Here is a 25,263-nt window from a genome sequence, read left to right as displayed (position 1 = left end):
CTCTAACTGCAGTTTCCACGCTGAAATTTGGTTTATTTGCATTTCTTCTCAGTAGGCATTTTGTTAACAACGTTCATTGTCTTTAGAAATCAAAATACATTGCAAATTGCAATACACATCCAGAAACGAGACAGGTTGCATTTTGTCCACTGAACTGATGAAAAGTTCATCAGAAACAGAGCATTCTTTGGTTAAATAAGAACAGCAGTTCAAACTAGCTGTGCTTAAATGCTGTACATGCATTAGGTTTGCACAAATTAGCAAAAAGAAGTGAGAACCCAAGCTTAGAACTTTCTCTTCCTTTTTTCAGCATGTATACAAACATGACTAAATGCATCTCTTAAATATTGCAAAACCACAGTTAAAGTTTTAAATAATACATGTTGCACAACAAGCTTTTTGGGGGAAGCTACAGAAATAATGAAAATATAGAACACGTGGAAATGAACTACACATCAGGTAGTTGAAATGCTTAATAAACTCATAAGGGCTTATCAAGACTTTTAATAAATATGCTTATTTGATCTAATAATTAAAGCACAACAAATAAACAGGATTTTTGCTATTCACGTGAACTGAAGGAAGATCAGACGCTTTACAATCTGAAGAACTATGATTTTACCATGGCATCTCAACACTTTTTGGGTTAAAAGCTTCAAGAAACATCACTTACCGCATGATGACCAATCACTTGAGACATTTGCCAGTTTAAAGAAACATTGGAACTAGTATATAATAATGTAAAGCCCAATTAAGCAAAATATCATCTCCTCCCCTTTTTCTGGTCCAGAAAATTCCATTCAAAACCTGCAGGTCATATCTTTGATTAATTTCTACAGACCTTCAAGGGCTTTTACGGTAGCTATTCCTTGGGAGAAGGAAGCATGAAAGGAGAACAGGTAATTTAAGAAGGCATTTCTTCCTGAAGCCCATTTTGTCACTTTACATTTCATGTTTTGAGTTTCTGTCAAGAGCCTCACAGCCAGTCTGTATAGAAAAGCTTCTTGATGAATGTGTCAATTTACAATACAGAAGCTACGCCAATTAATCTAGGTGTGCAGATAGACGGCCTATAGCAAGTAAGGTATTGTAAATTCAAAACCCTTCTTAGTGCACAATAGCTTCTTAAACAGTTTAAAGCTCTACTGAACATTGCTGATAAAATCCCTTACCACTTAAAGGCAAGAGTGTTAATAAGTTAACAGGTAGGACATAGGACCATGTCACTGTTACCAGGCTGTCTAAAGATATAAATGAAATTGAAAGTATAGTAACAGCGGCATTTCTAAAATTCTTCCTCTCTTCTTCAGCTTGTTTAAACATTAAGCTTGTACACTGAATTTGCTCGGGGGGGGTGTGGGGGAGAGATAATAGGCAGTTCAGGTTTCTCTGGGAAAAGTAGTGAAGTGGGATAATGAAACATGTAATTAAAGTTGCACAGAAATGTTAGACCTGTCGAGATTCCCCTACAGGGTCTAATACTCTGCCTGTTGAACTCAGATTTAAAAGCCCCATTAATGATAATGGCCAAAGTATCAAATTCATAGTGGACAAAGATCTCCATGGCAAAATTATATTAATCAAGGAGGATTTCACTTGATGGCATTCTATAAATCTGTACAGGACAGACCGTTTTGCTTCAGTACTACACAGTGCAAGATTCGGGGGCAAACTCAAATGGGAAAATGGTGCTCATCTGCCAAGGAAAAAAAAAAAAAGAAATAGATTCAGGCAGGACACTTCCTTCTTTTGCATAATTACCTCTGCAAAAGATCTGCACTGCTAGCAGAGTCTCTGGCAATGAGACAAAAAAAAAATAAATGCTTAGTGAGTGTCTAAACGAAGTTCTTCCCCATGCATTTGTCTTCAGTTCTTAGAGAATATCAGGAACAACAGTGATGGTCAGAGCCTTGCACTTGACCAAGGGCTAAGCAGCCCCTGGTAGTTAAACTAGCACGATGCTCAGCTCCACTCCGGGAGTGGCTCCCTCTCTCCATGCCTGAACCAAAATAAGCTCAGCTACACTTAACTGGTTTCCAGCTGGTCATAGCTCACGCAGCTGCCTCTGAGCTCTGCCCAGGGATTAACCTGTGCAAGCTCAGGTCACTCGCTTGGGGAGGGTCCTGCAGGCTGCCACCCAGAGCTCAGGTGCTCTCCCAGGGATGCTGGAAGACCTTCCCCACAGGCACAGAAACCTCTTTCTTAATGTAACAGGGAGAACAGCCGTCTAATTTGCAAACTGTGTAATGACTTGGCTGGTTAGCCATGGGAACTTTCTTACTGCAATAACCGTAAGAACTGCAGAATAAGGTTACCAGGACATCTAGAGAAAGGGCTGAAGGTGAAAAAAACACCTTTGAACTCTTTTGGTATTATCACGTGATGCCTATTCATAATGTGTTTGCAACAATGTTTGCACTTTCCACACTAGGAAGATCAGTTTTTCATGGCCTGAAATGTCTAACTATCTTTATTTAGGCTTCTTTAAAACACAAATGCATCAACAAGCCCTTTAAAACTTGGTGTGGAAACAGAGTTAAGGGACTGGCTCTACCCCTACATGAGTTAGTGATAGTATACAAAAATGAGTTACACAAATGAGTTAAAAATAAAGCGGTGGCTGGAGAAGGGGTGCAAAAAAAATCAGGACTACAGGCTATTAAAAGTACTTTTCCTGTCTGATAAGAACAACAGGCTAGCTGAGAACACTTACTTAATTATTCTTATGAGAATGTTTATACTTGTATTAGGATAATCCTTGTGGGGCTGATTTGGTTTTGGCCCTTAACATGTTTAACCAGCTTGGTGCCAGCAAGAGACAAGTTATATTGGAGCCATGTTGTTTGAGCTGCTTGCATTTTTTCTACTAAAAAAGAAAATTTCTACTCAATTTCCAGGTGAAATATCAAATTACCTAATTTGAGAAAAGCACATGTAGAAATTATAAGTTACCAAATGAGGACAGCTTTAGCAAAGTATTTTTTTAAAACTTAAATACCTATATTTGCAGCTATTAAGTTTCTCTTAGAGTACTTCCAAATCAAGGGAGACCAAGCTGCAGTAATACCTCTACAATGCATAGGGGGTTCTGAGTAGGCAATTTGCTTTTTCTGTTAATCAGAACATTATATTTAGCACTTACTGTAGTCTCCCTGTGGGTGCACAGCAACAAAAGTCAAAACAAACAGATACAAAGCATTTTTAAGCACCATTTAAGATGATGCAATGCCTATTTGAAATGACAAGTTTGTACATTGCAGGGTAGGGCTAGTATCCACTTCTCCTTTATAATTTGAAAGTCTGTGTTGGTTTATTTTCACTCTGCTCCATATGAGACAGGGCTATTTTGAAGCCGGGGGGGGGGTGGGGGGGGTGGGGGGCAGGAAATCACTGTAAATTGACCATCCAGCATGAAATTTTAAAAGTGTTTGGAAAGGAAACTTAGAACTCTATATCAAAGTCCATTCAATCCTTTACTTGGAACAGCTTTTAAATACTCTTCTACTGCAATGGCAGAAACTTCTCCATACCAGCTTTGAAGCCAGATGTGCTCAATGTTCATTTTCATGAAGAACCACTCATAGCTACGAGGCCACTTTCTTACCACTGGGTGCCTGGAAGGACAAAGAAAAGAAAAACATTTAAAAGAAGTGCCAAAGCATATGCAGTCTGCTTTTTTCCTTCAGCCTAGTCTGCTCAGCCAGAGTGAAACCTGAGATCTGAGAACCACCACCATTCACCTTTTTGCCCTCCCTTGCAGTGAGGTTTTTGATCTTCCACACCCCAGTCTGGTGAGAACTGCAAACAAAGGCAGCCAGCGAACATCAGCTTCCCTTACTGCAGAACCTCATCTCTGAAGGCAGATGTTGTTTAGTCTCTAAGGAAGTGAAAAACAGTTAAGAGGAGAATCTCTGAACATGTGTCAGGGTTGTCCTTTTGTCTGTTCAAAGGCAACAGTGCTCTGAAAATACTACATCTTTGGTAGTAGTTGCTGTGATATGGCAAGAGAGCTAATAAAACTGGCTAGCAGGCACAGCACAGCTTCTTCAAGCTGTCGCCTGCTAGAGCCTTCTCGTCCTGTATCTCTGTCTCATTTCTTGGGCCTGCCCTTAGAGCTAGCTCAAAGAGATCCTCCCTGCCAGCAATACTGGGTGCAGACATTTGGTCCCTAAGCCCCAGCGAGTACATCTGCAGAGGATGCTGGGGATGCTTGGCAGCAGTGCACGGAGCGGCTACAACCGCTCGAGTCGCAGTGTTCACAGGAGCAGGGGGGGAAGCAGTGCGAGTCCAGGCAGGGTTGACCCAGTGCAAAGGACCCTGCAAAAGAGATGGTCTGGCAACCTTTGGGTTGAGCTAAGGTTTCCCACCATTTTCTGAGTTGCTCCTTTGAGCACCCATGACTGTGGCATTGGGAAGTGGCTCCAGCTGCTGCCAGCATTGTATGGGGTGAGCCCCGTCAGCCCTCACTGTGTCATTCTGGCTTTTGCTCTCTGACAGTGGAGCATCTGCTGCCGAGGCGCTGGTGGACTCTGGCTCACATGGAAATCTGGTTTCTGCAGCCTGCATCAAAAAGCCTTGTGCGCCAATATAGCCCCTGTCTGTCCACGGTCCCATTTTTGCCATTGAGGGGACACTCGCTGACAGAGTCCCACCCTAACCCCTTCCAGCAGGCCAGAAAGGATATTGCCTTAGGGCTGTTTTGGATCCTAGCTTATCCCGGTTTCCCAGCAGTATTTGACTGACCAGGCAGGGTGTGCTTGAGGATCAACCCTGGCAGCCTGTGTGGGAGGTGGGTGCCCCAGCTCGGGTTCGGAGCCACTGGAGGGCATGGGGGCACACCCTGGGAGTGTGTGTCTGTGTGGGGGTTGTGCTTGCATCTGTTCAAAGGAGACTGTCTGGTAAGTAGTATGGCTTTGGTAGCAGTTGTCGTGGTAGGAGAGGCAACAGAACCCGTAAGCCCCATCCTGCAAATAGGTGTAAGCCCAAAGGCAGCAGAGCTCTCTGTTCTGTCTCTGAGTAGGGGGCTGTAGCTGAGAACACAATCTGTCCCAAGATGCGGAAGAATCATTAAAAGTAACAAATACACCCTGGATTTATGGAATCTCTCCTTGGAGCCAGGTGAAATATTTTCATAATCCCTGGATTATAGACCACGTGCCTTACTGGAATCCAACAGTGACTAACTGCATTTCCGTATTTTGTTAACTCAAGAGTTAAAAGGAGGTTGCACAGCTCGCCCTGTCGTTCCAAGCTGCACAGGAGCCAACATACTTTGTGGCCCCAAAGTAAAGATAATGTTTGTTACTTCTCAGATTCTCCATACCAAAGGGCCACATACGTATATTTGTCTCAGACCTGCGGGTTGCACTCTACTGTGTGCCTTTCCATACAGACCTGGAAAACATTGCTTGCTTGGCAAATTCTGCTTCCTCCGGAGGCACCGTGACCATCTGTCCCATGAGAGTCAGCCTGGCGCACCTTGGATCCTCCGGATCAATTACGTTTTTTCTGTGCACAGAGAAAAATGCTTATGTGTAATAGTTTGGTTTCTTTTTTAAAGGTTTTTTGAGAAATATGAACTCCTGCTCACATATAAAAAGCTGCGATATTTTGTCAAGCCTTGCAGGTCTTTTCTACGCCCAGCTGAAACCTTCGGCGGGGCGGGGGGGCTTGGAAGGAATACTTGCCTGAAACACAGCTCTGCTGTAGGTATTTGCTTGATCTTAATTTATGCGCTCAAGAACTGGATTAATATATGTTAAGATTCTAAAAAATGCGAAAATGGCTGTTTTCCCAGAATTCAGGATTCTGAAAAAAACTAGTGAGATGGTTAGTCTGTCCCTATGCCTACAAAGTAAGTGCATGTACATGTATTTGTGTGTAAAACATAAAGTCTCTTCCTTGTGCCTATCCTAGAAACTCAGTCCTCATTCATTTTTGCCCATTTTTCAACTGCTTTACATCAGAGAGACAAGTAATACCTATTAGAAAAACAACTCTCTTCATCCTTCAGACCGAGATAGGAAAGCTACTTGTTGCTTTTTGGTTCTTTCTATTCAGTAATAATATGTAACTCCCATTAGCAGTTGTGGGGCAATTGCTGACTCTGGCATATACAATATAAGGATATAAATCATAAGTAAATTGACTAGTTGTAAAAAAACGTTGTAGGAAATGACTACAGAGGCCTGATCCTGGCAAGTGCTGAGCAGCCCCAAGTCCCATGGCCAGTGCTTTGAGACTGCTCAGCATCTCAGAGGACTGCCTGCCTGCATAAGAACATAAGCCTGAAAACCTACATTAGGAAACTAAGACCGTATTTCTTGTCCGTGTTTTAATTGGAAGCAGCAAATCACAGTAAATTACATCTCATCTGTGTGCGATTTTACTTAAAGATCCTGGCTTGAGCCCTTTAGCCTTAACTGTGTGCAATATGCATTGTTAGGTGGTTTTTTTTTTCTTTGGTTATAATTCTCAGTATGTGTCTACTGCATGCAGGAAACATATGGACATCCTCCTGCAGCTAATTTAACACCTGCAGATTCCACACAGATGGTTATGAAAGGCTGTGTAGCTCACTGGATAAAGTATCTGCTTTTCTAGATAGGGCCATGAACAGAGATATGCAAGGAAGCATAGCGGGCTGGTTGATACTCATCTATACCCAGTAAGCACTTGGCACTGTTAGTCGAAGCTCCAAAGAGCTGTTTACAGTCACATCGTCTCTGGGATGTTTTTTCAGCATCCTGTTCAGTCTGGAGCAGCAGGTGTCTGAAGTGAGTGTTCAGCGTAACGACCTCTGGACAAACTCCACTCATACTCTTCTTCCTCTACCACACTTTCTGCATGGGAGGAAGAGCAGCTGCCAAAGATCAAGGTCAAACTTTCTGTTCACATGAATATATAATGGTCTAATTTTCTCTAGTACATTTTTTTTATCGTGGAGTAATAAATGAATGGTGTTCTGAGTACCTGAAAATCTGCATTCCCAACCTTGGCATTGGGTTATTTCTATCAGTGATTATTCAGAGTACAAACTCGTCTATGTGATCACCTTGGCGTGCTGTAGATCCTCAACACTAACTCCTACTGCATGCTGAAGGTGCGGTTTCACAGCTGGCTTACAGTGGCCAGAAAGCATCCTGTCCCTAAACAACACAAGTCCATGCCCAGGGACACCGGTTCAGTATCCATGATCCAATAACATGCTCACCCACCAAAACATGAATAAATATAGGTGAATACAGTGTATACAGCTATAGAAGAGCTGAATCCTATAGACAGAGGAGCTGAATCCCACGTACAAAGGGTGTCAGCCGAGGACCTGCATGTCCAGCAGCCAGGGCAGTGCAGATTCACGCTCTTGCAACTGTTGGCCCTGGCGAACAGAGTCTTTAAGTCCATCTGAAGTGATCTCCGGATCTATTGTTCTTTTGTGCTTAATACTGCATCAACACCCTTTATGCACGTTTAGATATTTAACTCGACGATTCTTAAAAATACAGAAGGGAAGGGACTTCTCACTAGCAAAATGTCCGTTCAGAAGATTACTTTAATATCTGTCTATATGAAACTACTTCCTCCGCAGGCTAACAGTGTTGTAAAACAACTGAAGAGTGAGGAAAAGCATGAGTATTTGCAAGTGGCTTTGCTGGGTATAGGTCCTAGGTAAGATGTTAGTTACTTTCAGAAGGAATTAGAAAAGGATTGTTATTGAAGGATTTTCACTGAGTGGATCAAGGTGATAGATTTGGGCATGATCAGGCACAGTGAGAGGTTTTTGTCTAGCACCTTCTCAAATGACAATTATTTGATCTTTTTGTGCAAGTACATGTTTATTCTAAAAGTGTACTCGTTGATTCTGAGTAGGCAATAGATCTGACGTTGCTGTGGTTAAGCAGTGAATCCCGCCTGCCTTTGCCAAGATGGTTTTGCTTGATAGGACTAGAGTCAGATGTGACTCTACCCTGATTTACAGGAAAAACTGCTCTCCACATATTTGGCTGACAACAAACCCCACAGTCTGTACATCCATATCTGGAATGGTTTTATTTCTGGTTTTTCCCCTGGCTCCTTCTTCAGTTTGCAGTTTTCTCTATGTTCTTGCCAGTCAGGGTGTTACAGATTGACGCACACAATATTATCTTCCCAGTAAAAGTTACCCAAACTGAATTTTGCACATCGGAATAATGTTCTGGAGGGTCAGTTTGTTTTTCTGGGAAATGAGGCAAACAAATTTTTTGTAGAGATTATGTTAGATGAAGTTTTGGAAGAGCTGAACAGGACAATGATACATTTGAGTTCAGTACACTGTGTTACTACTTGGTTGGCTTTGCTTTGAGTGCTGCCTCTTATCATACGTTTTCTGTTTCAGAATAGGAACCTTGTATTCTAATCTTACATTAGCATTAGTATTTTCTTTATCAAAGGAGCCCTTCATATTCTGCGGTAAATCTGTTTCTGCATCATTTTTGGCATAGTACTTCCCTACTGATGTGTGATTACTGTTGTATTTTTTAAACCATCAAAACCCACTAAACTTGCAGCTATCACTTCTAACTCCATTGTGAACAGGTCTTGAATTTTCAGTGCCATTACCAGTGCAACTAATGTAAATGCAGGCTTTGCTTCCTAGGAGTAAAAAGAGCAAGCCAGGGATATCTCTCATATTTTTACGTAAGATAATAAAGGGATAACAAGGATAAATAGGTATATTTACTAAAATATTCCTCCCTCACATCTGTAGAGGTCTAGTAATACATTCACTAGTCACTTCTTGCTTCTGTGTAACTAAACACATATCAGCTCTCAGTCCTTGGGTGCTTTTTATCTTTGCTTGCACAAAACCAAGTAGGTGCGGAGGAGCAACTTTCTGTAATATTTGTGCACTACTGACTGGGGGCAAGGGGGAGGCAGAGCCAGGGGGAGAGATGGCAAGCCAGTGACACTGTCTCTCTGTCGAGGAAACCTGAGGTGGCTTCTCAGGCTTGTTGTTCCCAGAATCAGGTCCTCTGCCTCTCTGCAGAGGATTTCACAAAGGCTATGATGAAGTATGAACTGAGGGGAAAAGAAAGCAGGGGACTGTGGAAGGAGACCAAGCAATAGGGAACATTTATTTTTTATGCTTATTTAAAATACATACACCTTGTTGCAGAAATTGAGGGAAGCCAGATTAAAATGGAAGAAGACTCAGTTTATGCATTTTATAAGAACACAGTGCATAACGAGAGCTCATCTTAATTATTCATCTGATTTGTGAAGAGAGAAGAATTGATTGTCTCTGTTCCTCTGCTTATGGTGAGCAAACTAGGTACACAGAGTTTGACCCAGACCGGGCAGCTGTCTTTTCCAAGCAAGTGAGATGACAGCGTGAACTTCATTCACTTACAAAGGTGCCAGCTTTACTGAGCTTAAGGAGAAAACTGTGTCCCAGTGAAACACGTTTCCCAACAGAGATGCAACGCCATGAAGCACGCTGCTGATGAACACGTCCCAAATGATTTTACTGCTTACCACTTCTGCGCTTTCTGGGTCATGGTTCAAGAGTGGTTCAGAGTTAAGAGTGCCACCTACTCATTAAATTGTTTACTACACTAGCCATCTCTTGGATCTTAATTAGAAGGTTCCTATCCAACAACTAGCCAAATCCAGATCTGATGAACCCATGGTTCAGGCTGATGCAGTTATATCGGCACACAAGGTGATGATACTGGGACTTTGTTAGGATTCCCTTTCACAGCTGAGATCTCTGCTTTGACTGACGATGCTCTGTCTCCTGCTTTCTGACCAAAAGTATCCTTCAGTATTATGTTCATTTTCAGCCTGTGCAGGCCATTAGTGAGGTGAAACAGATCCGGCACAGGTCAGCAGTAAAGGCAGAATAGGAGTTTGGGAGGTACCTGGCAAGGAAAGCCAGGTGTCCCCAAGAAGGAATCAGTAGGAGGAAGGCAGGAGGGTTCAGTAATGCTCCAGGGACTGGGCGAGGAACAGGGGTCTGTGGAGAGGAATCTCTTTTAATTCTTCCCCAGCCTCCTCTTCCCCTGCTTTTACCCCTCTACTTCTTTAGCAGAATAGAAAAAAAGTTGGGAAAGAACTTTCTTTCTCCTATTGCAGAAAAGGAGAGCCAGACAGCGAAGAAGAAAACTTCAGAGATCAGGTTTTCTACATTTTTGTCTACTGCAAAGCATGCAGCTCACATGTGGCGTAAGGGCAATGACTGTCTCCACACATCCTCACCTCTCCTATAGCAGCCCTACAAAGCCAGGCGATTAGGAGGTGGGGACTAGCTGCTGGAACAGCTCATCCCTGTCACCTCCCACGGGCGCAAGGTAGGCACCCTGTCACCCTGCGCTGGTGGGCTCCTCTTTGCCTAGCCCCAAAGTGCGCGTGAGGTTAATATTCAAAGTTATTTTCTAGTATCTACAATACATCATAGGATTTTTTGTCCCCTAAAATCTACAGAAAGGAAGAGAGGAAATGCTGTGTCCTCAGAGAATTACTGTAAAGTGCTTATAATTTTGATTCATAAATGTGATTAATTTTGAAAAGCAAGTTATCTTCCTCATACATTTCATTTGCTCACCGCTAACTACCAGAGTCTCTGAAGCAGAAAGAATGTATTGGTGCTGCTAATCTGTGTGGCATGAACGTCAAACAAAATCTCTGCTGAAAGCAATTTCATAATCTGCAAAGCTGTTGCTGGTCTTCAGCTGGACGCGGCTGGGCGGTTCTGCCCTGCCCTGCTTTGATTTTGACAAGACTTTCTTTATCAGCTGTGTTTGAGAGCCAGCAAAGACAGTTAAAAGACATCTTTGCTTTTGCTCTGGGACGAGCAGTCTTCTGTTCTGAATCTGAAGTCAGGCCTGGGAGCTGAAGAGTATTGGTACAGTGGCTATTCTGCATCTAAGAGAGCCTGTTTTCATAGTTCACCTGTTCTCATGGTTTAAATAATTTGATTCGTCCTAGAAGATAATCCTTCCTTAGAATATTTTAATTAGAGTGTGTTAAGTGAAGCCAGTCTGTTTGTCTGTCTTCCCTGACAATAACAACTCATTTCTTTAGCTGAACTGTTTCAGACAGGAAACTTTTACACAGTTTAACCACAGACAATTCACAGGGGAAAAAAAAGAATCACAGCATCAACTATTTCTGTAAACAGAGTCAGAGGAAACACATACTACTTCACTAGAAAGGGATTTGGGGAAGTTGGTCATTTATGAATACAGGAAAAAAACCAGTAATTTAGAGCTATATTGTGTGCACTGGGTCATGATGATAGTAGGTTTCATATTTGACTTTCCAATTTGGTATCTTCCTGATTTTTTTAAATGCAGATTTTTCAGGAACAGCTACTGACATAACCCTTTGCATATGACTAAAAAGGGCCAACATAAATACAAGAACCAGAAATGGGTCTGTGCCACAAAACCAGGAGGTGGATCTCAAAAACTGAGGGATGTCCGAATTCAGCCTTTGTTTTCTGCATGCATCATTTCTCTTTGTGTGAAGGTGCAGTACCAAATTTCTTTGTTATATTCATCCTCATACGGCGACTCTGCAAACCCAGGGGTAGCTATATATTGGATGGTCAACTGACATCTCAAAGGCTGCCACCCATGGCAGGCTTATCTCCTCTCCAGATTGCTCAGGAATGAAGTTGCCAGTTTATGCACGCTGCTGATCCACCGCGCAGCAGGGACCCTAACCCACCGAATTACTCTCCTCCTCCTGTGGCCTGGTGGTATCCAGAAGCACTGGAGATGCTCAGCGCTTCCTGTCAGCCTTTTCAATGGAGAGTTTAGGAAACCTCTGGGGCCAGCTTTTATCCACTGAAGATGTCTGCCCAGTTGTGCCAATCTGCTACCTCAAGCAGCAGATGAGCATGGTGGGTAAAATGGCTCGGATGGAGCCACCCCTGATGCAGGTCATAAACCAGGAGAAGAATCTGAGTCCCTCAAAATCACTCGCAGCCTGCAGTGTGGATTTGCAACACGGTCCTCCAAACTAAGAGCAAAGGAAAACCAACGGCAGACTGCTCCCAAAGCTCGTTCCTTTTCTTTTTTCCTTGTGTGAAAACCTCTTTTCTAAGAAACCTGCAGTTGGTCCCTATGAATGTGCTGAACCCGATGTCAAGGAGGTGACACAAGTTTAAAATTAATTGCCTGTTTTCCAGACTGCAGCTGTAATGAGGCAGGCCTAGGAGCTTACTTGGAAAGAGGTATCCTCTGAGCAGCCTGTGTGTTGGGAAATGCATTTAGAACAATAGCTGCTTTATTCTTTAACATCGAGCTGGGTCTTGCTCCCTCTGAAAGCTGTAAGAATGGGACTCAATCTTTTCAGCTCATCTGTGGCACAGACATACCATCTTAGTCTATTTATAGCCCTAAACCATTTAATTTTTCTTGCCTCTATTATCCGTTTATCAGCCTTCAGATAGGATGCAATGTAGTTGCTAACAAATGCTTTCTCTAGCCTGGCCATCAGAGAGCCTTCTCAGAGAAGTGCAGCCCGGTTCCCTCAGGGAAATGGCAATCTCTAGGTCAGAGATGAGGAATCCAGACTGTAGCTGCAACTTTATCATGTCGTGCAATTAGTGCCTATTTGGATGCATGGCGGCTCTCTTTCTTTCATTATTAAATGTTGTTTCTCTTACTAGTTTAGGCTTTTCCATTTTGCTCTTGAGCTGATTAAATTTTAAGGCTGGAGCATCAAAAAGGCCACTCGGTTCCTCACATCCCTGAAAATGAAAATATTTATTATCAGAGTTTGGAAATTGAGTCTGTTCTGAAACAAAAATGAAATTCGCTACAAAATAAATTTAATGTCAAATTGATGTACAGGCACACAAGTCACTTGAAACTCATTAGATACAAGAAGACTATTGAAATGTCAGCTATATTTTCTTTCTAAAGGCCAGAGATTTCTTTTGCGTGCAATAGGTCAGAGGCATTTTTCAGGAGAGTGTCAAATACTCGCAGGAGCATTGACTACAGGCATCGACCAGCTTTCACATTTATTTTAGTTCTTGCAACCCAGAGTAGGTTAATAATGAAATTCTAATAAAATCCCACATGAAAACAAACTACAAATACACTGCTGGCATACGAGGACATGAACTTTCTCATGTAGAACATTATTCATTTAGCTATTTTGTGTCATTATTCTAAAGCCAAAACAATTAATGATGCTCTTGACCAAGAGAACTTCTGGTATTTAAACCATCTATAAATGACACTTCCCTTTGTGAAGAAAACTTCACAGATACTTTTTTAATACTAGCAGAACCTGAGGTCTCTCTGAGTAAAACGTCTTGCCTGTCATACAAAGAAGAGGAAGAAAATTGCTATACAAAACCTGAGCCACCACACAAAGCTCTGCACTAAGGATGCTATGTGCTGTTTGCACGGCACAGCCTAGCTATCTCAGCAGGTAGAGCACACCCCGAAGGGATGCCTGGGCTGCCAGTGGCAGAGGTAGCAAGCTGGCTGTGTTGCCAGTGGTGGACCCAGTACTGCAGGCAGTGCTGGGGATGGGTCACCCCAAGCACTGACAGCAGGGCCCAGACACGCTGCTTGTTTTCTTCACTGTGGTGGTGCCCACAGAAGCCCTTTCTGTAGGGTAGCAGTAGGGTGGTATGCAGGGCTGCAGTTTAAGATCTTGCCAGTTTCAAATGTAAAAATCACTCACAGGTTGCTAATATAAAATGTAAATTCATTTCTGACCCTGGTTACAGGGGGAAGGGAAAGAAAAAAGTTAGAAGTCCCAGTGCCCACATGCTTCCTGGCTGGAGACAGCCCCAAGGCTTGCTCACATTTTCCCAGCTATCATCAAAAACACAAACTGCAGCTCAACAAATGTCCCAGTTCTTCATTCTTTGTATGCTTGTTCTTTGCACTAATGCCAGCAAACATCTGTTCCAGATGAGAACTCCAGAAATAATGAAAAACAAACTCAATGTAAGAACAGCATAAATAATGGAAGGAGCACTGATCATACTCTGAATCTGTATGTTCAGTAGTAAGCTCAATATTTAGAGTGTGGTTTCATGCTAAAATGAGGATGTCCTATTTTCCTCCACCTTCTCCTTTCCCCTCTCCTTTGCACTCCTCTGGCTCTTGGGGTGCTGATTCAAGTTACTAACCCAGTAGAAATCTCATCCAGGAAAGAAAGGGAAAAAAAAAAAAAGAAAGAGACGAGGTTTCTGCTGGGTTACTGAGCTAAAATAGACCCACCATATGGTCAGCTGAAAGAAGGGGATGGGATTACATGCCCAGGAGCAGCAGCAGCCAAGAAAGGAAGAGGGACTGGAAGAAAACCTTATTCTCATCTCTGGGTTCATTTTCTTCAGCTTTATGTTTCAACTCAGGGTTGGGCAAAGCCCAGAATTGATATGAGAAGGGGGGCTGGGGCCCACACACACTACATGACCGATGTTAAGGAGGGAGAGTAGGGATAAGGCAACTGGTAATTAGTTCAGCCCAAGCTGTCTTGGAAATCCAGGTTTAGCTCCTCAGCAGTGCCCAGAGAGCTTTTCTTACCAGAGAGTGTGGTCTCAGGCTGCGGAGGGGACTAGAGAGTTGGGTGGCAGAATCCAGGTTGCCCTGGCTGCAAGGCAAACAGCAGCAAATATCTGGCACATGGAACAAAAGGGTAGTGGTTTGGAAATTAATAGTTACCTAATAGAAAGACAGCGAATAAATATTCTCGAAGGGTTGTGATGTATATGAATTTCATGTTTCCACAGATCATGCAGCGCTTCTCTTTTGTTGGTGAATTGGCACTTTTCAAACAGGTAAATCGGGCAGTGGCATTGCTAAAATATAAAAGGCAAAGACTTTCAAGAGTGGCTGTTTAAAGTCAGGGATGAAAGACCACACTTAAGTGCCTAAATAGGTGCATAATTTTCAGAATTGCTCAATACCAGCAGTTATCAATAGATGTTCTGATTCTTGAGCATCTGAAAACAGGGCATTGGGTAGGTGCTAGGACATAGGCCAACATAAATTTTTAAGTACTTGGTCTAGATATTCAGCTTACTATTTGATGGAATGAAAAAGTTTAGAAAGCAAGAATAAGCTCCATTAGCCTGTTACAAAAGAACTGATACATTTATTTATTAAATGATCAATACAAATTATTTAATGATAGAATTCTAAGGAGCAAGCGGAACCATTGTGGTGTTAACTTCACCACTCTGTTGACCTTCTCAAGCATTCAAAGCTGAACTACCTTAACAAAAGTTGCGATAAAAGGTTCCTATTAAGTGTTAGACATTGTGAGAGGAAGCCAAGATTTCCATTCCTTGGGAATGGGATGTCAGCCTGAAATCACTTGTACTGCTTTCTTTCATGAAAAACGTGAAAATGAAAACCATTTCATTTTCCCACCATATAACTCTTAAGAAAACAGCATATTCTGGAGGTAAATACAGATGAGTGTAACAGTAATGTGCCTTATATTTGCCACTTGCTGCTTTTTCCAGCATTGTTCACAGCTAGCAGGCTTGAGAGGCGGGATGATACCCGAGGCAATCCCCAGCTGAGGGAATCAGGGACCCAGTTCTTAAGATAAACCTCTCCTCCCCCAAAGAGGAACTTAAATTGGGTTAAAAACTTTCAGTGCCATTTCTTTCTGAAGCAGCCTGTAATTTCCAGTTCTTCTCCCTCTCTCCTTGGATATCAGCTAAGATCTGCTTTGGTAATGGAGTCCTGTCTGACACAGTTTCGGTGTCATGTACCTCGTCACGTAAAGAGGCCTTTGGAAATAACACTTCACATAAGGTTGACCCAGCCAAGTTTGCCACATGTTTAACTGTAAACAAACATATGGCAGAGATACATCTTTTACAAGGAGACAGAATGGAGGGGAAAATTGAAACATCTTTGAGTTTACATACGTACATTTTACATAAAGCTTCAGTGATCTGGAGTTATTCACTGTACATATGATTTGGAAGAAGTCAACTCACTGCTGTCTCTAGAGAGACGAACCTGGGGCTGGCCGTAGATCAGCAAATCTCAGACCCAGCTTCCTTTATACAGGGGATCATTCACGGACTGTTTATGATATACAAGGTGTCAAAAATTTGTGATACCGTATTCGATCATACCCTCTAAAGAGGTGGAAATTAGACTGAGCGGCACGGTCCCGCGTGTATATTGTGAACTGAGAGCCTGAGATCCCCTTTTAGACCCCAGAGAGCTTAAAGCCCTGTCAAGACAATCAGCAGGGCCTCCCTCCAGAGCAAAGGTGTCTGCTTTACCATGACTTGAATAGCCCTCAAAACTCTATGGACTTTATTGACTAGATCACCATGGCCTATAATAGGATCTTGAACACCTAGATTTTATGCAGGCACCTCCAAGAAGAGATTAAATTTAGGTACGTCAATGTGCAAGCTGAAAGCCACTCCAGCTGTTGATGCTACAATGTACTTCAGTGACACTTCTGCTTTTCTGAAGAAGTGCTTTACTGGGGCAACCTACTGCAAAATAAGCCTAAGGAGGGGCAGTGTGGCTGATGGTGACAGCCAAAAATTGGCACTGAAGGGCACTGAAGGACACTGAAGGTGGGAACTCAGCATTTTGTTCTGAGGACCCTGTTCTCACTGACAAGGGTAGTAGGCAGATAAAAACTCCATTACCTGCAGAAATTTCCATCTGTCTCTGGCAGGGTCAGAGAAGCCATGGGATTCTTCAGGAGATCTGCCACAGTGTTATCCTTCAGCGTCACGTAAAAGAAGGGGATTCCAGTGCTGTTATTGACAGGACCATCGCTGAGAAGTAAACAGTTCCCATAGGGCATACCTTGGATCTGCAAAATCCAATGAAGCAACTGGTTACATCTTTGCATGCAGACACTTTACAACGTCAGGGATTCCCTCAAGGGCTCTAGCAGACAGGACAGCAGGGGTTGCCCCCTCTGCTACTGGGAATTTGTGCTCCCACTTTCTGTTGTCATTGCGAGACAGACCTCCTTCTAAATTAGATCCATCATGCTTCTACAAAAACAGATCCTTCCTTTACTTCTTCTTTCCAGTCCTGTCCATGGCACTTCCATGTCCATGACTAGAGAACATTTTCTCTTCCACTGAGCTTAAAGGAACTACCAAATTAAAAATGTTTAACTGCATTAAAATCAATGCCATCAGCGTCAAGAAATGTTTACTCTGAAACAGTGCTGACACCTTTTCTCAAACCCACAAGCCTAATTTAGCCTTGATTCAGCCTGCTTTTTACACTTGCCTCCCCTTTTAGCCTTGATTTGCAATGTGATTGCATCAGTTTGCCAAGAGGAAAGCATTTTAGTCAGAGCTGTGTTTGAAGTCAAACAGGACATCATCCTAGCTGCCTGGGCAGCAACTTCAGCTACGGGGCAAGGGTGTCTCAACCACCAAGCCAGCAGAGCAAACCTTCCTCCCATGTCAGAGGAGGCACCCTGAGGAGCCAAGATCCCTCCTGTATACTGATCTGTGTACACACAGTGGATACAACATGTGCAAAAATGTCCCTGCCCAGTAGTGACACACATTAATATTCTCCATAGTAATTTATATTCCTACTATGCTTTTCATCCCATTATAAATCGCAATGACAGATACTTAATGAATTACTATTTTTTGATGTCTTCAGATATTTCTTTCCTCATGGTCAATTAGATGTTAAATAGTAAAATCATCAGTCACTACATTAGTTCAATGTAACTGCTAAATCCTTTACAGCAAAATCAAATTAGTATGAACGATTAATAAGAAAACCCTGGATGATGTTATGACCTGGATTGCATGCTTTCTGATGTTTATATGCCTCTAAAATTGTAATGCTTATAGTGCTTGTTAGCATTCCTTAGAAGGAATACTTTAATACTTGTGTATTATTAAGTTACAATGAAAAAAAAAAAATAGTATCTGTCAGGAATATTGCAGGACATGTTTCTGTTGCCTAAAATGCCCGGTCTGTCATGCATGGTTAATATTACAGCGGATTCTCAAAAAGAACTGCAACCACAGGCAGCACAACTCAGCACTCAGAGCAGCAGCACCCCTCCATCTATTCCAAATTTTATTACAAATCAGATTTTCTTCTGTGTCGTAACTGGAGACTATATTATGGCTGTAATTCCACCAAGGGTTTCTGGCGAGAGCATAAAGCAGAAGAGTTAAGAGCATATGATTTAACAGGATTTCCAACAATCTGGTGTAGAATTACAGGCCCTTTGTGTGTGCACATATATTTATTTAATGGTACCTTTTTTTAACCTGTTGCTTTGTATTTCACAGTAAGGTAAACTGCCGCTACCTCAGCCAAGCTTTCTGACGATTAACATGCTTCTGACTTAGTCTATTTTTTTAAAAATTGTGAGTTAGTTACTGCGTGAATACTTTCAAGAGAAAGTTAAAGATTGGGGGGGTTTGTGCTTTTTTCTTTTCTTTTGTCTGAATGGCATTCGATGCTGTGTCTCCTTCCAACCTTTCGTTTTACAAAGGGAAATATTTTAAAGCGGAGAACAAACCAATGACCCCAATTCTCCAGGCCAGCCCAGCCATTTCTCTTAACGCTTCCGACAGACAAATCGTTTCAAGCTGGTGCAGCGGGACGGCTGCGGCCCGGGCACATGCACATGTGGTAGCCCAGCAGGTCGCCTCCTCCTCCTCCTCCCTCCCCGCCCCCCCCCCCGCTGTCAGGGGCAGCCCGGGGGAGGCCGAGGGGGCCGGGGGGGCTGCCCGGTGCCAAGGCTGCTCCGGCCACCACCGCCGCGGCCGCCGTGGCTCCGGCTTCAAAAATTCGGCTTTTCCCGGGCCCCTCTGCTGGGATTTTTTCTAACGTGCCTCCCCGGCTGCACTCCAAACGCGGCTTCTCTTCCCAAAAAAAGAGTTTGCGCTGTTTTCTCCGCGCCCGTGCTGGCTGCTGAGCCGGGCAGCGCTGGCGGCGGATCGGGCCGCAGCGCCGGGCGGCCGCGGGGGCCGGGGCCGGTGCGCCGGTAACGCGTGAGCGCGGCCGTGGCGCCGGGCGCTCCGTACCTTTCCGTGCGCCGCCCGCGTCGCCACGAAGCCCCAGGTGTTGTAGCGGGCGAGGAAGCGGGCGGTCCCGGCGCGGCCCGGCGCCCCGCCGCCCTCCCGTCGGTAGGAGAACATCCTGGAGGGGGCGGCCCCCTGCTCCGGCCGCCGCGCCGCCGGCCCGGAGCCCAGGGCCGCGTCCTCCCGGTAAGCCGAGGCCGGGTAGCTCTGCTTCCAGAGGCCGCCCGCCTCCTCCAGCAGCGCGGGGAGCGCCTCCTCGGTGGAGGAGCTGTGCAGCTCGTCCGCCGCCGCCCCCCCGTCGGGCAGCGGCCAGGACACCGAGCTGACCACCACGTAGCCCCCCGCGCCGCCCCACAGCAGCGCCGGCAGCCAGCACCACGCCGGCAGCCACCGCCCCGCCGACATCTTCTGCGGCAGCGCCCGCGCCGCGCCGCGCCGCTCCGGCAGCACCCTCCCGCGGCCGCCGCGCCCGCAGCCCGCCCCCGGCCGTCCCACACCCCGGCGGCAGCCCCCCGCCCCCGTTCGGCCGGGCGGCAGGGCCCCCTCCCCAGCCCCGTGCGGCTGGGCGAACCGTAGCGCTGGCTCCGCCGCCCACGCCGGCCGGGGACACCCGCGGGCCGGCCACCCGCGGCCTGGGCGGGCGGAGGGCGGAACTCGGCCCGTCTGGGCTCCCGGCCACGGCAGGGCAGAGCCCGGCAGCGCGGCGGGTTCGCCCCGCGGCAGCCCGTCGTTTGCTGGCGACGTGTGGGGCTGCGGGCCCGGCCTGGCCGGGGTCCCCTCCGCCGGGCGGGGGGCTGCGCTCTGCGTGTGCTGCCGCGGCGCCGGGCAGGGAAAGCGGCCGGGCACTGCGGGGCGGGATCTCCGCCCGTACGGAGAGGGAGAGGCCGGGAGGGAGCGAGCCCGCCCGCCGCGGGGAGAGCTTCTGCTGGGCACCGGGGCAGGACCCCGAGCCCCAGGAGGCGGGCGGGCGTCATGGGCTGCGGTGCTGGTGGCATTCCCTTGGGCGTGCAGGTGCACGGAGCTGCTGGGCAATGACACGTTTCCCAGGCGAGGCTTTATAATTCGGCAAAGATCTGAACGTGTATGTGAGTCAATATCAATGGCCCTATTAGTAAAGGCGCTTTTGCATCCTGCGCCTTTTCCGTCCTTGGCAGCTATGCCCCTTCAGTGTGCCTGCGCAAACGTGCAATTCTTGAAAATTACATGCTTGTAAACTTCCACTGCATTCGTGCAAATTATTTAAGGAATACAGGTTTTGATGGGAGACGGGGCGGGATGAATCTCACAGGAGCCTTTGACGCTGCGGTACATCTAACTGACCTTACCTTTCCGATAGCTGTGAGGGACAGACCGCGAGGTCGGTCTGCTGTTAACAGCTTCGCCTTAATTGCTGCATGAGAATATGCTGCATATCTAATCTAGAATATAAACTTCTATAAATAGAAGTGGGCTGGGAAATATTGAATGTTTTTAGCTTATGTTTTTTCCTAGACCCCCCTGACTCGTTTTTTATCTTCACCACAAAAACCTGAAGGATAGTGATAATGGGTATAATGGGCCTTAAGGCGCAAATACATTTTTCTGACTATGAAGATACCTCACCAGAGTATGTAATTTTGCTACCAAACTCTTAATCTTCTCAGCAAAATTGAATACGTGACTACCGTTTCCTTTAGCACGTTGCCTTGTCTACATCTGCTGTAATACCACCCTTTTGAATATTGATTCCCACTTCAGTGCTTGAGCTGAGACAGAAGAACGTAGATGCAAGTGGAAAATAAATGAGGATTTCCAAAACCAAAATGAGTGAAAGCTTGCTAAGCTCCTGACAAGTGCTTTTCTCTAGTTCAGGAAATGTCCCTTCTTAAAATAACGAAGCACTTCTCCCTTCTTGAATTAATGATGAGGCCCAGTCAGCTCCCTGCAGACATGCTTTTCAAAAAGATTTTAAACCCCAATTTCCCTGGCATTTCAGGCATTTCAGGGAGTTTCCTCATAGAGTCTGATGCACACAAGATACAAATTTCATACTCCGTATTTACTATTTCATGCAAATTCATTCCAGGGTTTCTCTTTAGAAGAGTCTGTGCTTGTTCTTTGCTTATAGAACAAGTTCAAACAACCTAGTTTCTAACATAAACAAATCAGTAACTTTATATACAACCTGGTTTATATCAGTTAATAGAATTATATGTGAAATTTTGTGTCCCGCAGAAATGGGAAACAAAGCAGGAATTTCTCAAGACATAGGAGTTAGTGACAAGTTCTATATGCAGTAAATACACATTTTAAATTACGTACAGTGGACACAAAGGAGCGTTGGCACAGAGTCGTTCGTATCTTCTGCAGCTTCCAGATAAATTTACCACGATGACTTCAGGTAGGCCTTCAGCTTTACTGACAACAAAAAGCAGAAGAAATAGATAAAACCGAACCATAAGTACTTCACCTTTCTCTTCTGAAGTGTTATTCAAACACAGTCAAACAACTGAATCCCGTGACAAATTCAAATAACTGCGTTGCTAGCACGGTTTTGCATGTGGTAGTATTTCCAGAAAAAGGTCTTAAATTTAAATTTAAGAACAAAACCAGTATTTCTTAAAGTTTTATCAAAAAGTAAGAATGGTCTAGCATAAAGAATCTTCAAGTCAGGCTAGTTTTCTCTGAAAATTTGCTGTTCATCAGAGGCAAAAAAAGTGTCTGTCCACCTTTTTCCAACTTAGTAAAAGTTTCAGTAATTCTCTCTTCCAAAATGACCTGGATGAGCTGAAAATCAGAAAAGAAACATGGAAATGCTTTGACTGTAAGAACTGTAAATTTGTAAAAAAATTTGTGACAACTGTAAAAACTGTTCCTCCCTTCACTGAATAACAGTCTCCTCTGTTCTTTCCTGCTGAACCAGAGGTATTTTACAGATAGCCAACCTTATTTTACATCAATTAACCCAACAAGAGGAGATACAAGTTGGGTTTCCTCGTAGGGTGGCAAAGGTCTGCTACGAGGGCACATCCTTTATGCATACTTTATATATCTGCTATAAGCCCTTCTATTCTTTTTAAAAACAAATAGTCTCAGCCTGTCTGTCCCCTGATGGGGACTGGTTTTTCATGCTGAAATCCTGGCTTTCTTGAAGTCAGCAGAAGTTTTGCCACTGAATTTAAGCAGGGTCAAGATTTTGCTCTCAGTTTTTGATCATTTTAGTTAATGATTTCACTTGATCTCCATATCCTGGATTATACAGACCACTCAGATGAACACTTACCGTTCCTTTAAGTGAAGTAGTTAACCATGTCCTTATTTTTTCTCCCTTTTTAAGAAATCAAAGTGTTTGATTTGCTCTCTGCCAACAGAGCTATGAACAGCATAACCTCAGTCTCTCCGCGTCCTGATTTGCAGTATATTGTATGTTCCGAAGGTGTGGAATTGGATTAAAAGCTACAGCACAGTGCTCTGCAGATAAACCCGCTGCAGGTGTGCAGTTTAATAGGATTTTTATTTGGTAACAAGTGAACAAAGAGAGGGAGCCTGGAATGGGATTTTCTAGATGAAAAAATGCTATTCGTGCTGAGAGAAAGCAACTGCAAGCTCTGTGATGAGGAATAAAGACTGGGCCAATGCTCTCTCACTTTTGTAGGTTATGGCTTACTCGGAGGATCTTCATTACTGCCACCAGTTTCAACAGTTCTTAGTTCATACTACATGCATTTGGCTATATAGCGTCTCATCTGCCACACTCCCCGTTAAGCCAATATGTTCAAATCTTGTATTGTCTCACTCGCCGCCCTTTACATTTTTTCATATAAAAATAACGTTTTCCTCCAGAGATGTCACCAACTTGGAATGTGTTCTGTTCTCGAGATTATTAACAATTATTTTCATGTTTCAAATTATATATATATATTTAAAAAAAAGATTCAGAAATGTGCTGCGCTGTTCAAAATAAATGGAAAAACATGGTCTCTCTGCCAAGGAATGTAATTTATATTCAGCATGAACTAGGAATGGAGGACCAAAAACAGATGGGGAAGGAAGAGGAAGAATGAAGGTGACAACTAAAAGATCACGAAGGGATCTGCTAAGCCACAGACATGTACTGATGCTGCTGATATCAGAGCAGGGTTGGGAGATTCTTTTCTGACTTCTGTTACCAGTCCTCCCTCTCATTTTTCCAGGGTTTCATAGCAAAACTGAGCTTTTAGTACTAATTTCAATGAGATGAGGGTGGAGGTGTGATGAACAGATTTTTTTCCCAAGTGTGACAGGCTGTAGAGAAGGCATAGAAATACCCTGTGGGACAAGGTTAAAAAGATAAGGACGTTGGTGGTGTTGGCAGTGGACAGAGTGGAGGATGGGAACTGACGAAAGACACTGGGTCACGGAGAGCTGCAGAGGCTGCACGAGTTAAAGGAGTTAAAAGGAAAAATATGAAATACACCCGTGATGCACAGAGCGGTATGTCAGGCAGCAGAAGCACAGTCCAGGAGACAGCAGCGTGGCTGCTGGCTGCTGCTAGGGCTGCCGAGGGTTTAGATACCCTGCAGGACGGGTTGTAGCTGAAGGGGGATTAGTCAGGAGCAGGGACAGATGGTTGCTTGGGAGCATGATGGTGATGAGTTTTGGTGATCAAAAGTCACAGAACACAAATCCTTACGCAATGGGAACCTATTCAGACGATCTACAGAGATGGCGATACAAAATGGTGGGTGATGGAGATGCTTCCGGCAGCTGTCTTTTCAGCAACCTGTGGAATTAGTATCGATACCAAAAAGAAGGAGCCCGCAATGGTTGAAGTGAGAGCTGCCACCCATCTGAAGGACACAAGTAGGCAGACGTGCGCGCTGACTCTGTCACAGCTCCTGAAACCCTTTTGAGCTGCAGGGTCAAGTTTTTCAGCTCCCTCACAAACTGCAAACACTTGAACCACAGCATCAGCAGGCTGTTACTGGAATCTCTTTCTCATCTCACCTTTATCAGCATCTTGCACATGGACTGGTAGAATCCATCAGCTGGTGGGGTCTTTAATCTCTAAGCTCCTTCTGCACTCTTCCAATCCTTCATTGTCTCCTTCCCTCTTCCATACCTTCTCTCAAGCTGTCATATTTCTACACCTTTCCTCTCTTACTCTCACACCTCACTCTAATCACCCTTTCTCTGCTCTTGAGATCATGTACAAAACAAGCAAAATTGATAGGCATATTTATAGGCACATCACTGACAGAGACACAACCTGTGGCAGACCCTGGTCTGCGGCCACTTGCTGGAGAGCATTGCAGTGGGCAGTGTGGGCCATACAAAAGCCCATATGGGCAGCCTAGTGAAAGAGCATAGGAAGCAGGGCAGGTACCGCGTAAGATTTCTGTGGGTTTACCTCCTAATTTCTGACCATCGGTGGTTTAGAGATTCCTTGCTCATAGCCTGCACCCAGCTCAGTTTGGGTTTTGACATTAAGGTGGTATGGCAGGGTGGGCCATTATATTACATTTGAAAAATAACAAATGCTGTCAAACATGCCTATTACAAGTATAAATTGTTCTTGGTTTGTCCCCTTTGTGCCTTCTTTCTCCCCTCCAATTTTCACTGCTGAGCTAGTTTTAGTATATGTTCTATTTAAAAAACAAGGGTCCACCAAGGGTCTTTATAACTAATAAAGATGTTTTCAAAGCAGTCCATTTCCAGTCTTGGTCCTAGCTCATGGAAGTTGAATACATCTTGGGAGTAAAGTAACTACAGCAGGATCACCCCAAAAATGTAATTTTCTTTGGAAGTCTTGGTGCCAGTAACGTGTGTCTGGCAGTTTTCTGGAAAACACAATGTTCTCTGAGATTTAAGACAAGTCCTGTTACCGCATGGAAGAAAAATCTGAAAGCAGCTGTATGTCAAATTCATCGCTTGTATTAAGCACAGAGGCTTGATGCATGTTCCTGTATGTCCTTCTTTTTAGCCTTGTATCCTAGGAATATTAGAGTCTATCTTGTTTTCTGCCTGTATGTTATCCCTTATGCTAGTAAGTTTGAAGCAGCGGACTGACTGCAAGAAAGTCTGGTGGAGCAGAAAGGTCTCAAGGATTTCATACTTCTACATCTTTTGATAAAATTAACAGGTAGCTGGAGGAAACAGAGCCTCTCAGGGCTTCCAACAGCAAGGAAAGACTGCACCATGTGCTCTCTCTTCTGATCAATAAATAACATGCAGCCTGTTTCTCAGCTGCTCCCAACCCACCAGCGCAGTGCTGCTCTTTCTTAGGCAAT

The 25,263-nt window shown here is 44.3% G+C and overlaps 1 protein-coding gene across 3 annotated transcripts; it reads right to left on the bottom strand.

Annotated features, from left to right (window-relative positions):
• Nucleotides 1–12: 12 nt before the first annotated feature.
• On the bottom strand, nt 13–20,896 carry CREG2 (cellular repressor of E1A stimulated genes 2). Of its 3 annotated transcripts, XR_008820289.1 has the most exons (5): nt 19,019–20,141; nt 16,643–16,812; nt 14,676–14,812; nt 12,653–12,736; nt 5,394–5,508 (listed from the first exon to the last, which is right to left on the bottom strand). XR_008820289.1 is itself a non-coding variant. In XM_056329201.1 (4 exons), exons 1-4 carry the CDS (start codon nt 19,418–19,420, stop codon nt 3,455–3,457), a joined length of 846 nt encoding a protein of 281 aa, XP_056185176.1. In that variant the 5' UTR covers nt 19,421–20,896; the 3' UTR covers nt 13–3,454. The 3 variants fall into 3 exon arrangements, 2 of the variants coding, with proteins under 2 accessions (XP_056185176.1, XP_056185175.1); XM_056329201.1 differs by lacking the exons at nt 12,653–12,736; nt 14,676–14,812 and adding an exon at nt 13–3,614 and having other exon boundaries at nt 5,395–5,508; nt 19,019–20,896; XM_056329200.1 differs by lacking the exon at nt 5,394–5,508 and having other exon boundaries at nt 9,093–12,736.
• Between the last annotated feature and the right edge of the window lie 4,367 nt (nt 20,897–25,263).

Source organism: Falco biarmicus, chromosome 2, assembly GCF_023638135.1.
Source record: "Falco biarmicus isolate bFalBia1 chromosome 2, bFalBia1.pri, whole genome shotgun sequence".
NCBI classification, from domain to species: Eukaryota; Metazoa; Chordata; class Aves; order Falconiformes; family Falconidae; genus Falco; species Falco biarmicus.
The sequence above is the reverse complement of the archived record's forward strand: the minus strand, read 5'-3'. Positions and strand labels throughout refer to the sequence as shown.